The 12,853-nt window shown below is 48.6% G+C and overlaps 1 protein-coding gene across 1 annotated transcript in view; it reads left to right on the top strand.

The window, feature by feature from the left end:
- The first annotated feature begins 5,689 nt into the window (after positions 1–5,689).
- Positions 5,690–12,853, top strand: part of LOC107194977 (muscle M-line assembly protein unc-89) — a 36,883-nt gene continuing 29,719 nt past the window's right edge. The window contains exons 1-3 of the mRNA XM_015584705.1: positions 5,690–10,354; positions 10,827–10,936; positions 12,546–12,704. Coding sequence (XP_015440191.1) covers positions 5,753–10,354; positions 10,827–10,936; positions 12,546–12,704 — 4,871 coding nt within the window. The 5' untranslated portion in view covers positions 5,690–5,752. The remainder of the gene's footprint in view (positions 10,355–10,826; positions 10,937–12,545; positions 12,705–12,853) is intronic.

Genomic DNA, 12,853 nt, shown 5'->3' with positions numbered 1-12,853 from the left:
AACATATTAAGTACCTCAACCGTCTTGCCAGCTGAACCGTACAAATCGAGTCAATTGACGTGCATCCAAATATGTACCCCCGAGTTTATGTATAGAATTGGCTTTCCATTGACCATAAATCACTGTTTAAGTCATTGGTACGTCTTTGGTACAAAGTGCCCGCGAACGGTATAATATTCCCAGCCGGATTATGTAAATAAAACCGTGGAAGCATCGTCCCATCTATTATTGCAACAGGGTGCCCGGTTTCAAGGTAACTCAACCGATATTTCACTTAACGTTGAATAACTCTATCGACTCGTCGCCCAGAGACGACTTAATTAATTTATCATCGCCGTTCACGCGGGAGCAAGCGTCCTCGTATGATTTAGCGGATCCCTTTAAATTACCAGTTCCTCGCTAGCCAGGAAGGACATCGATTTAAAATCGGATGATCGCGTCTGAGTTTAGGGGGGGGGGGGAGGCACTTACCCCAGAATCTTTGAGGAATTCAGTTCCTATTAAAAATCGAAGTATCGGTAAAGAATTTCTGACATACTGATTTTTAAAAACACAAATAATGTAATTTATTTTTCTTAAAGATCAAGAATTACGATCACAGTGAACTAATTCACTCAATATAAAAAAAATCACGGTCGTGAAGGAAGTTTAATCACATCTCTGATCGTGATTCGGTGATTACTGTAATAAATCACTGTTAGTGATTTTGCACACCGTCTATATTCGTAATGATTCACGCGGGTGGCGTCGACACGTTCGATTTCGTCCAGAGGAGAATCCGTAATCTTTGGCAGACCGTCAACGCCGTGGATTGCAGGAACGCGCCGCGTCTCAATGTGCCAATAGAAAAGCCACGACACGGCGCTACTTCGCGCGGAAAAGTTAACTGTCCACTTAGTCTCGGTAAATAACGACAGCGTGTCAGACGGTTGTTTGGCAAGTTAAAAACCCTACGTGCCGCCCAGTCGGTATGGAAAACCACCCGTAAGCCTGCGTTACCATTTTTCTCTCATCTGGTGTATGTACGTATAAAATAGAATTTACGATTACGCTCTTACAGGAATTCACAAAACGACGATATAAACAATGGAAAATGGACTATAAAATGCAACGAGGCGATACGTTTTTATTGGTGTCGTTCCGAATTCAGATGTCCCGACGCGTTGATAAATTATCGCCGCGAAACCGGCCAAAACGCCCTGACAGAAACAATTCGAGATAAATCAACATCAGCCTTGGCTTGTCTAGCACATATTGCTTTGGCTATAAATCGAACCATTATCGTAAATTATTCGGAATGTGTTAGGGACAAAACGTTTCTAGTGTCGAGGAGCCTTCGAACAATCATCGCGGGTTTACTGTAGAGGTTAAGTCTGTCTTATCATTTAACAGATTCGAAGAATAATCTAACCCTACAGCTTCTTCTCTTTATTGACTAATTGCTCGTAATTCAAAATTCAGGGTTCATGGGTGTAGCCAGAGAGGCGTGCCCTCCCTCCCCCTAGAGGGAAAAAGTTGCTTTTGCCATACCCTAGAGAAGAAGAAATTCGATTTACCCACCCGCTCCCCCCACCCCCAAGAGGAAACCACTACGAATTTTACCTTAAGATACATTTTGCCCCTCTCCTGACTGATAACCTGGCTACGCCCACGACAGGGTCCATAGCCCCCTCCATTTACTAGATTTTCTTTTCTTCTTAATTTGGATATCCGATTTTCCTATTTCGGTTATCCCCGATTGTCCTAATTACCGTGGTTCTAGCTAGTGGGGCGGTGGTGCCCAAGCGTGGCACGTTCCGCTCGTTTTTTGGCGTAAACATTATCGTTCACGGCTGCCGGAGTTGTGACGTGCCAGCGTCGCGACGGCCGGCCCGTCGTTAGGGAATTAACAATCAAAACGACGTAAATTTCTGTTCCGAGAAACCACAATGTCGCGGGCACTTTCGTTTAACTGACAGATTAAAACGCTTCCTAATTGTTGCTGGTGTCTTATAGTATATTCTTACAATTTCGATCCAAAACGGCGAACAGACGTGTGAACACACAGATGGGTCGATTTGGATCGATCATAATCCGCAACATCTCGTGAGAAGGTCCCAGGCGCATCTGTTGGCATTCAAGCGTCCCCTCAAGTATCGAAATTTACTGGCGTTTCGGAAAACGAGAGCTCAACCGATAATCGGTGGTGGGCGGTGTGGACGAGAGGTGGCGTGACTGAAAAATGGTAACAGGTGTCTTATTCATCTTTCGCGAATCGCGGATATAGTGACACGTGTACGCGCCAGATTTATCACCCACTATATCACTTAACGTTGCTCGGATGCACATCGAAATAAATAAACTCGCCTGTCGGCGGTATTACTTATCCCGATGATACCGATCCCTGCCCACGTGGTTCGGTACATATCGAACAATCATTCGTCCGAAACGATTTTTCCGTTTTCTTTATAGCTTCTTTACAGAAGATTCCGCGTGGGTATGTCGCCGAAGGTGCTTCCCCGATAATTTTAGACGATCAGAATCGGACGCGATATTTCATATCGCGGCGCAACTAGGTCGAGAATAGTTTCACACGCGTACTGCCCGGAAAACCACGCGATTTATATCAAATAATGACGCAACTGGTCCTAAAGAAAGAAATTGGGCTTGCAGTGGGCGTACGTGGCAACAATCGAAACGCTTTAAATAGCCGGGCATCAACATTGCCCTTTTTCCTCGTTGTTTGCTGCACGGTTGACGCAAGACGACTGACATTATCGCAAGCACCTCCTGCAGTCGGTATTTCGGTTTCCAAAATATCGTGAAGCAATGTTACAATTCCTACTTACGATACAGATTTCTTCAAACTGTGGAGAAAGGTTTTGCTTCTGTTAAAACGTGTTGTGCGATTCACGTATAGCGATCACTAAACTGTATTAACCTCACAAATCATATGGTTGTACTTACAATTAGTTTCTTTACTCGTTTCGGCAAATACTGACTCGAAACTTGTTCAGAATATACCTTAAACCCAGAACTCTCTGAATCATGTAGGAAAAGCAAAGAAATCGCTGAAAAACAAAGTACTGAGAATATAATCCTAAAAGATTATTAAGTTTCTACATCCTTCGTTGAAAGTTCACAGCTTCCAGTAGTTACCACTAGACTGTGAATTTGGTATGTTCGATTCCGATTCGATACTTACGTACTCAAATATCGATCTTCATCGACTAATATGCAGGAACAGGAACTTGAAGAATTTCTTCATTACATTAAAAGTCCTATCAGCTTCCAAGAAATGATATTAAACATTTCATGATACATACTGATTTTGTCTACTTACCACTGAAAATCCTAAGCTCGAATGAACTAAACATTTCTAATAGTGCACTGTGATTTCAACGAAACTCGAACGATACACAGAACAAACGTACAACCATCCTCGGTGTATTAATCGACGTTACATTTTTGAATTTCGATTCGAGTTCAACGGATTTGAAGAAAAAAGACCATTGAATCTGGACTCACCTGTCGGATGATTTCCATCGGGGGAATTCCCTCGATGACGCGCGGCAGAACAGGATCCAGCCCCGTTCTGTTCGCGTGAACACGCCCTTACCCGCGACACGCACGGCTCCCCGGAGAGCCCGTGTAACTCCGTTCTAAAGATGTATTGGAGAAGTGTAAGAAGGGTAGCTATTTCTGGTCGTGGGGAGCCGAGAGGCTCGTCGCGCAAACGGCTCTTAGCCACTTCGTACATCGAGTAGTCTGGCGTTCGCCCGCGTATCGCAATACGCATTTCGGCAGGAGAGAACAGCAACGGGGACGGGCACACTGGCGCGGACATGACACGCGCGCCGGTTCGTTTCACCTCGCAGTAATATCCGCGACGGTTGGAAATGACACACCGATCGACCAGAGGGACACAAGATCGCGGAATCGTACGCATATACAGTGTCCATGAAAATGTTCGAGAGCTCGCTTGAAAATCGAAATCGAACGCGACGTCACACGGTCGCGACAGATCGATCGCGTTAAGAAACAGATCGATGCGAAAAGGAAAGCGTGTGCGCGTCTTCCGTATATCCCGACAAAATTCTGATTCTTTTTCGTAACTGTGATTAATATTCAGGGGTGGATCCTGAATCATTGATCTCAAGACTGCTGGCGTGTAATTCCGTGCGAGACCGATTGAGAGTGGTGAAAGTGTGTGGTTCGAAACGACGTAGAAGAGGTTATGTACGAGCGGGGTGCGTTTCCACTGCCGTCCATGCATTCTCCTTAATCCATCGTCTTCCACGAAACGGCGGTCTCTGACAACCGATATAGAGCGGAGTGCACCGGCGTGAAAATAGATGGGTGGTTGGTGAAGATCGGTGAAAGTGACGACGGTGGAAAACAGTTGCCGCGGGCTGAATCGCCGGGGAAGACGAATAGCCCCCGTCGGCCGTGCTTAGGTGGTTTTAAGCGTGAACTTACGGTGGAAACGTGGCCAGAGGCGTGTGGTCGTGTAGTTTAACGTGTAGCGATTTTACAAATCCATAGTGATTCGGAACCGTGGACGAGACATAAATGTCGTCGAACAAAGGGGATACATAACAACAACGCGACAGTCGGTAGCGATTGATGGTCGTCTATAAAAGAGAAAGGAATATTAAAGAGAATTGTCTTTCGGAAACCGATAAGATCGTAAATAAAACGCGGGTCTGGCAGAATGAAAGATGTGGTTTGACACTCCCGCGGGCAAATATGTCAAGCTAACGTCTGTCGTCGCCTGACGCCCCGTTGCCAATCGAAGTAGGCTCGTGTAACGGCCAAGAATCCACGGGTCTGGGCGTGAAATAAAATCGGAAGGGGTCACTTTGGGTGCTGTTCTTTCTCTCTATCTCTCTCAATCTCACTCTGGGGGAGGTGATTAGAGCCACGAAAAAAGTCAGCTCCTCTTTTCTACCGACGAGGAAATCGCCGAATTGGCCGAGTACCAGGGACGACGGGACGAACAAGAGCTCACACGGAATCCTCCGTAGGCATCCCGAACGTAAAAATAAACCTTGTCTCTCTCGAGCGGACGCGAGCGGACCGTGGGGTTCGACGAAAACTTTTTAACGAGCACCCGATGAAAACGACGTCGGGACAGGCCGTTCAGGAAAGATTACGACTGCGAGAAATCCACCATCGGAGCTGAACGAATTAAAATTCCTCTCGTTCGAAAGCTCAGCTTCGAAAGGAAAATCGAACACAGGAGAGGTTGCACGGCGTCCTCCGTGAACGGAAGTCTTGAAGTTCAGAAAAACGATTTCGGTTACGGAATCGTCTTGAGAGCTGCTCGAGTCAGTGACGCACGTGTATGTGACCTTTGGTACGTGATTTACCTTGTTATTTTAAGCAAATTGGCGGAAGAGCATGTTCGTTGGTTTTCGGTATAACGGTGTAAATGACCCTTGACGAATTCGATGGTTCTCAGTGTCGTTCGCACGGTGGTTTCTCCCGGAGGTGTTCATGAAGCTTGGCAATTCTATGTCGTTGTCGGAAGAGATACCACTCCACGTGGACGAGTTATGGCGAGTAAGGGACAATACGAGCCGAGTCACATGTTGACACTGGACGCGTTTACCGACGACAAGGTGGAGTCCGCCAAGAGGAAGTCACGAGTGAATGATCGGGGACACCAACGATTAACAGCTTGAAAATCGCATCGAACTTTGTTAGAACAGGATAAAAAATCGAACGAAAAGCGAGGACTGATGACCTTGTAAGCTAACATTCGAAGACAATGTCCTTCTGCAGGATAACAGGGCGAAGCAGGGGCCTGCCCAAGCCGAATTACTTTCCCCTGCTACCACCGATCAGTCCAGCCGACGCGAAACGCTTCTGCAGGATCACCGGTAAGTCTTACGGTCTGCCCACGCACCACTACATTCCAGTCCTATTGGGCGTTCACAGCCACGACAAGTCGAAATGCAAGATAACAAACGCTTCCGGATTGGGCCCGCATCACTACACCGCCGGCTTCATCCTCGGCGAGAAGAAGAAGCACGTGATCCTGAAAGACTACCGTTACGTGTTCCCGGTACTGGAGGGCGAAGGGGAGCAACAGAGAGCTTTAAGGGATCTACTGAACGCGAAGCAACCGTCCGCAGAGGAGGAACAGGCCAAGTTCGTCTACACCGTGGAGGAACGAAGATGCAGCCTGGTGTTCCCATCCAGACTGGAGGCCGCGGTCCGAGACGGGGACGTGAAGGACGTGATGCTCTCCAGGGACTGCGACACCGTTCTGTTCAGACTGAAACAGGGCAAGAACGTGTCGGTGGATTTCAAGAACTTGGAGGACTTTGATCATCTTTATGACGGACTTGGGCCCAGAGAGGATGTGTTGAAGGAGAGGGAGAAGCAGGAGGCGGAGGCCAGGAGACGTAAGAGGAAGAGGCAAGCTGGACTCAGTTACGCAAAGAAGATCTTCGAGGAGAAAGAGAAAGCTGCCGAGGAAGAGGAACTGAGAAAGGCGAAACAACTAAGGCTCCGAAGCGTCAAGGAAGAGACGGTAGAGGAGAAGGTTGAAAATTTGAAGAGCGTTGATCTCGAACAGGCCAGAATCAGGGCGTGCGAGTTGATATCTGTTACAGGGTCGTTGAAGGAAGCAACGAAGCTCCTTCCTCAAAGTTTGGACTGGAACTCGTTCCAGGAAGCGACCAGATCCCCGTTGCTGCCGGTGGTGGACAAACTACCTGCTCCTATCAAGGTGCAGCCTCAGATCATCGAGCAAGGCGCCTCGTCCGCGTGCACCAGTCCTATTTCGGAGAGCACCGGTGGATTCGAGGCGATATCGATCGTGAAGCCATTGACGCCGCTAAAGATAGAACCGGAACCGTCTCTCCAGGACGCGATACGGAATATTCCAGCGAACGATCTCAGGGCGGTGTCGAACGTGAACGTGAAGCTTCTTCAGGCGGGCGAGGAGGCGTTGGACGAGCTTCCGCGGGTGGAGGAGATCCCGGAGCTCGTGCAGAACATCGGTATGGGTAAGGAGGCGACGTTGCATCGAATCAAGGGTCTGAAATTAGACATAAAATCCGCGCAGAGATTCGTCGCCGGCCAGACGGTGCAGACGCCCAGCGGCCCTATTTTCGTACCTGGCCAGACACTTCCGACACCTCAGGGTCCTGCGTTCGTTCCGGGTCTGACCGTGAACACTCCTGACGGACCGGTCCTCGTCCCTGGCCAGATACTCACCGTCCAAGAGCAGGACAATAAAAGGACACCTGTGTTCGTGGCTGGACAGACATTGCCCACCGAACAGGGGCATAGGTTCCTGCAGGGTCAGACCGTTCACACCAACGAGGGAGCTAGATTCGTTCAGGGCCAGACTGTGCTCACCGAAGAAGGACCGAAATTCGTCGCTGGTCAAGTGAAAGAAAATGGAACCTTCGTACCTGGCCAGACGATCCTCACTCCCGATGGACCGCGGTTCATGCCCGGTCAGACCGTCACCGATCATCGTGGGGAACAGGTGTTCGTTCCAGGACAGAGCGTACAGGTCGATGAGTCCTGGGAATTTGTGCCCGGACAGTGTATCGAGTCTCCGACCGGTGAGACCAAGTTCGTTCCCGGCCAAACGGTCCCAACCACCCAAGGAGCACAGTTTGTCCCTGGACAGTATGTCACCACGAGCTCTGGGGAGGGCCGTTTCGTGCCAGGTATCGCGAAGGACACGGAAGAGGGAGCGACCTTCGTTCCGGGTATGACTCTGGACACACCGAAGGGACAGAAATTCGTTGAAGGTCAGCTGCTAAAGACACCAGACGGAGAGAGATTCTTCCCTGGACGTACTAGACTCACGAACGAGGGCTTCGAGTTCGCTGCAGCAAGCAAGTTCGACGAGGTTGTGTTCCACGATGCTGGCCCGCTTGGCATACCTGTTGACCCGAAGACCGCTAATGTATCTATCCAGCAGAGCGAGATTTTTGGTCACATGGTGCAAACGGAGAGGGGAGTGGAGTTCTATCCGGAGAACGCGAAGAAGAAGCTTCCCGATGGTAAAAGGATCGTTCCAGGGCAACTGGTTCGAGGGGGAAAAGACGGTCCACGGTTTGTACCTGGCGTGATGACAGAGGACGGTTTTCTGCCTGGTCAGATCGTGATGACAGAGAAAGGTGAACAGTTTGTACCTGGCCAGGTGATCGACACCAGTTCTGGACCGAAATTCGTCCCTGGACAGATGGTGGAGACACGAACCGGGGCTAAGTTTGTTCCAGGACAGACCGTGGAGACGGCCGATGGACCTCGATTTGTACCTGGGCAGATCGTCGAGACCAAAGTAGGGCCCACTTTCATCCCTGGCCAGGTGATCTCCACGGAGGACGAAGGATCACGATTCGTGCCTGGTCAGGTGGTAGACACGCCAGATGGTCCGAGATTTGTCCCAGGTCGTGTGGTAGAGTCTGGAGAATTAGGGGTGACCTTTGTACCCGGACAAATCGTTCAGACCGAAGAGGGACCACGTTTCGTTGCTCCTGACTTGACTGACACTCCAGAGGGAGAGGTAGAGTTTTCTGTTCAAGGGTTCGAGGTCACTCCCGAGGAACTGAAGCTACTGAGACCGCAGCATTTACATTACAATCCTCATGTCCAGCATCAGGGAGAGACCAGCATCGATGCTAGAATGTTAAGACAGTTGTCGGAGGCAGGAATGTCCGTGGGACGAAAAGTGACTACAGATTTGCCAGCTGTCGACGTTGATGTGGATCCAAAAGCTGTGGCCTTGGAACACGCGCTGGTAATGGCGGAAAAGCTTGGACTGCACGGTGCTACTGCGGTGAAAATGGCGCAGATAGTGTCCACGGTTGCCCAGTTGGCGAAGAACATAGCGGTCCAGCAGGAACTCGAGGAGAACTTTGTGACCTCGAAACTGTTGAACGGCAGCAAGTCTCCAGTTCTCGCACATAATAATAAGAATGGCAATGATCAGGAAAACGGGAGCGAGGACGACGGCTGGCTGCGCGACGCAATCAGGACAGCACTGTCCACGGCTGTTCTAGCCGTAGCGGACGATTCCGTGGAAACTAGTAACGAGGACAAGCAGGATTTCGTTTATTCCTCCATCAGCGAGGCTTTCAACGTTCTTCTCCGACAGAAGAACACCGGTATCGAGGAATCTGTGGAGGAAATCCTACAGATCCTTCTAGTCCCTCAGAACCGAAGCAGTCTCTGTCAGTCCGCTTTAATAGAGTTGCTGGAAAGCAAGAACAACAAAGTGGACATACTGAAGTCCACCGTAGTCGGTCACTCCTTAAAAGACGACGTGGTGCTCGACAGACTATCCATGGTTCTCGAAGAAGAAAACGGAGCAGATATGGTCGGATCAGCGTTCAGAACAGTCTCGAAAAACGATCCAGAACTGGTCTCCAGAGTGCTCCAAAAAGTCTCCGAAGAGGTGTCTGGTATAGCTACCGAGAGAGAAGCCGTGGAGACGGTTCACAAAGCGATCGTCCACGCGGTCAGGGAGTCCAGCGAGATCAGAGTTCAGGAATTATTGAACGACGAAGGTGATAATATCAGAGAGATGCTTCTGCAAGCTGTTGGATTGGCTAGAGCTCTAGGAATGTCCAGCACCGCGAGTAGCCTTCTGGCGGTGGTCAGCGACGAGAAGTCCACGCGGGTATTGGCCAGCGACAGAGTGACCCTGGATGTTCTTAGGAGGTTGACAGTGATGAGGAAGCTCGCTGAAGAGAGGCCACCGTTCATGAACGCTCTCACGCAGCTCTGCAGCGATCCAGAGCTGGCGAGAACCGACCCCAGACTTCGAACCCTCGTTCGTGAAAGTGCTGCCTTGATGATCGTTCCGGAAGAAGCGCCATTACAATCCTCGGCTGATGTGCCCACGGCTTTGCTTCAGTCGGACAACAGCCTGGCGATGGAGGAGTTTCTTCTAAGACGAAGTCGACGTTCGTCCTCTATCTTTATGATCCTGAAGCAGGGCCTGCAGGCAGTCGTGCCTCGGGAAGCTTCCAGGTCGGTTCTCACCGGCCAGGTGGCTTACACTGTTCTCGATGAGGATGGTATCCATCATTTCGAACCACTTCATGTCTTTTCTGCGCTGAGACTCAATCGACCAACTGCTCATCGGTTCTCCATGTATTGTTGCCCGGTCGCGAAAGAGGAGGATCTGGAAGTCGAGATGCTGTCCACCTTCACGGGGACAACTTCGATCGCCAGTAGCCTAGATGGATCTGGAAATGGGACTTGTCAGAAACAGGAGAGCATAAACGGAGTTATGCTGTCCAGATCAGATAGATCGCGCGGGTATTCCGCCAGCAGGGAGAACACGCCGAGCTTGAGGAGACTGAGCAGCTTCCAGCAAGACAATTGCTGTGAGCGGGTAATGTTGAGGGAGAGGGTTTTATACTTAGTCTGTTCGTGGATACAAAAATTGTCTGAAGTGCAGATGTATCTTTGTTTTAAATAGAATCTTTAAATAGACGTGTGATTCTCGGAAATCTATATGATCGATTTGTGATTTATTTATTAATGCTAAAATTACCGATCTGCTTCTTTTATTTATAAAGTATTTCGGATTTCTTCTTTTGCAGTCTTGGAAATCTTGAAGATACACTTTATATTATCTGTACTAACAAGGAGAGGTCCCCAGGTGTAACGCTGACTTTTTAATGAGCTTTAGCACATTTATAGAACTTGGAATTTTGAAGCTAATTATATTTGTTTCAGCCACATATGGCTACTCAAGATCCAACTTTACTTCTGTTAAACATTCATAGATCCATTCTTTGTACTTCCGGTTTGTCAACAGCTCAAGCCACCAGGAAACAATCTTCTTTTTTTCTCTGTTACAGAAAGCCTTGGACAATTATATCGTCGTGAAGGATTACAAGAGCGACACGGATGGTTTCTCCGTGAATGTCGGCGACATCGTCGAGGCCCTCGAATACGCGGATCCAGCAAAGTAAGCAGCCTCCAGTCAGCTTCATAAAACGAAGAGAAAACAAATGGTCCTTGTTGTTTTGTTGGATCGTTGACTCCGCGTGTCGGAGCATTCGCGTGCGCCGTTAAAATTCTATTTTCGTGTGTGTGTGTGGCTGTGTGTGCAACGTGTGGCCGCCCGAAAATAATCCCCAGCCCGTATACAGTCTATGGCCGATGGATACGGATGCTGATCTGTCACATTTGGAAAACACGTAATCGGAGTCTTCATTAACAGCTCTTACTGTTCTCGACGCTGTATAGTGTTACAGTGATCGTCAATGGTTGAATTTCAAAGAGGACCGAATGAGTATAATACCTACTGAAATTGCATGACGCATGTATTCACTAGACGCTGCATTAACCGATTTTACGAGCTTCTGCTTAACACTGGAACAACCAAACCCATCAGAATGACGGATTTCAAATGTTTCGTTAGACAATTACGAAAATCATTAAGGTGCTTCAGTCGGGATTTATGTTGACTTTCAGTTGATTATCCCTTTAACGCCCAGACCCTCTAATCGTTATTTTAAATTTATGAGACTGATATATACATAAAAAATTTTGTAAGTAGGTTGGTTTAAACCAACGATATTAATTAACAGTAATAAGGTAGACAGAGCTGTGTCACTTCAATCAACCTACGAAGGCAATTTCTATATAATTAATTTATTTATTACCAACATAATCTTGTCGGTTCACTAAAAAATTCGTCATCCCACTGGCCTGGAACGCTCAGAAAAATACAGAAGACAAAACGTGCGATAGACTTTCATCTCACAAATAGCTAAGTGTGTTGGCATCGATAATGAAAGAAGATGGACCCTCGATTATTTCTCTTTACAACGGCACCGCTTTATCATCAACACAACTAACCGCATGGAATATTTCCGAGCCATAATTAGAGACTGCATTTAATGGAAGAAAAACGATTCCGAACATGAAACAGCATGGAGCTACGAGGGGGAGACCCAGACGTACTGTCCAGTCCGCGTGTCAAACCGTGAGAGATCACCCCGTGTAGGAAGGCTTGGCCCCCTTTGCTTATTTTCGCAGCGATATTTTTACGCGGACGACGTTTCGCCTGACGTGTATCCTCGAGGCGCGCGCGGCCACGTTTATAAAATACGTCGACAGCACTCGCGAGTGCCGCCCCGGCAGATGGAAAATTTCGCGTTTGGAAGGCCTGGTCGAGCCTCCCCAGGTTCGGTTCATCGAACGTTCCCATCGTACAATAGACAGGCCGTCGACAGGGAATAAAACAACGCCGAAAACAGACGCGTCTCGATGATCGAGCCCGTCGAGATCGCGCGTTTGGAGAAATGTCCGCGCGTAAAGGACGCCTTTAACTGCCGCGAATAGACCAGCACGCCTATAAATAACGCCGTCTAGCGAACTCGAATAACAAAGAACTGCAACACCACACCGACTACTGGATGAAAAGCGTGATCTCGATCATCCCTCGTGTGCGCAATTTAACCAGCGGCCAAGCTTGCTTCGATTAACGGATGGGATAATGTTTAGTCTGCCAGTGAAGCTGAACGAAAATCACGTTGGTAGCTATTCTGGGTGTTTTGACCGTGTTGTAGAAAGATCAAGCTGGATCCTGAACTGGAGATCGGTGAGATCGGCGATGTGCTGGACAACTCGGCCGCCTGGCACAAGTTGTCCGTTCGACCACGACGGAAACACGGGGATCCACGGGCTCGAAGCATCTCGAGATCGAGCTCGGACACCAGCCTTCAGAGGTAACACTGTTTAGCGACTCGTCGATGGGCTGAGATAGCGATTTTAACCACCTGCTTTGGGGATAATTGGGAAATCACTGTTTGATTGTGTGTGGCTGTATTAAGTGGATGTTGTTGGACTAAAACAATAATTTTATTGATAAGATAAT

Source organism: Dufourea novaeangliae, unplaced genomic scaffold (genome assembly GCF_001272555.1).
Source record: "Dufourea novaeangliae isolate 0120121106 unplaced genomic scaffold, ASM127255v1 scaffold8, whole genome shotgun sequence".
Taxonomy (NCBI): Eukaryota; Metazoa; Arthropoda; class Insecta; order Hymenoptera; family Halictidae; genus Dufourea; species Dufourea novaeangliae.
Note: the sequence above shows the minus strand (reverse complement) of the source record. Positions and strands in the feature narration are given on the sequence as shown.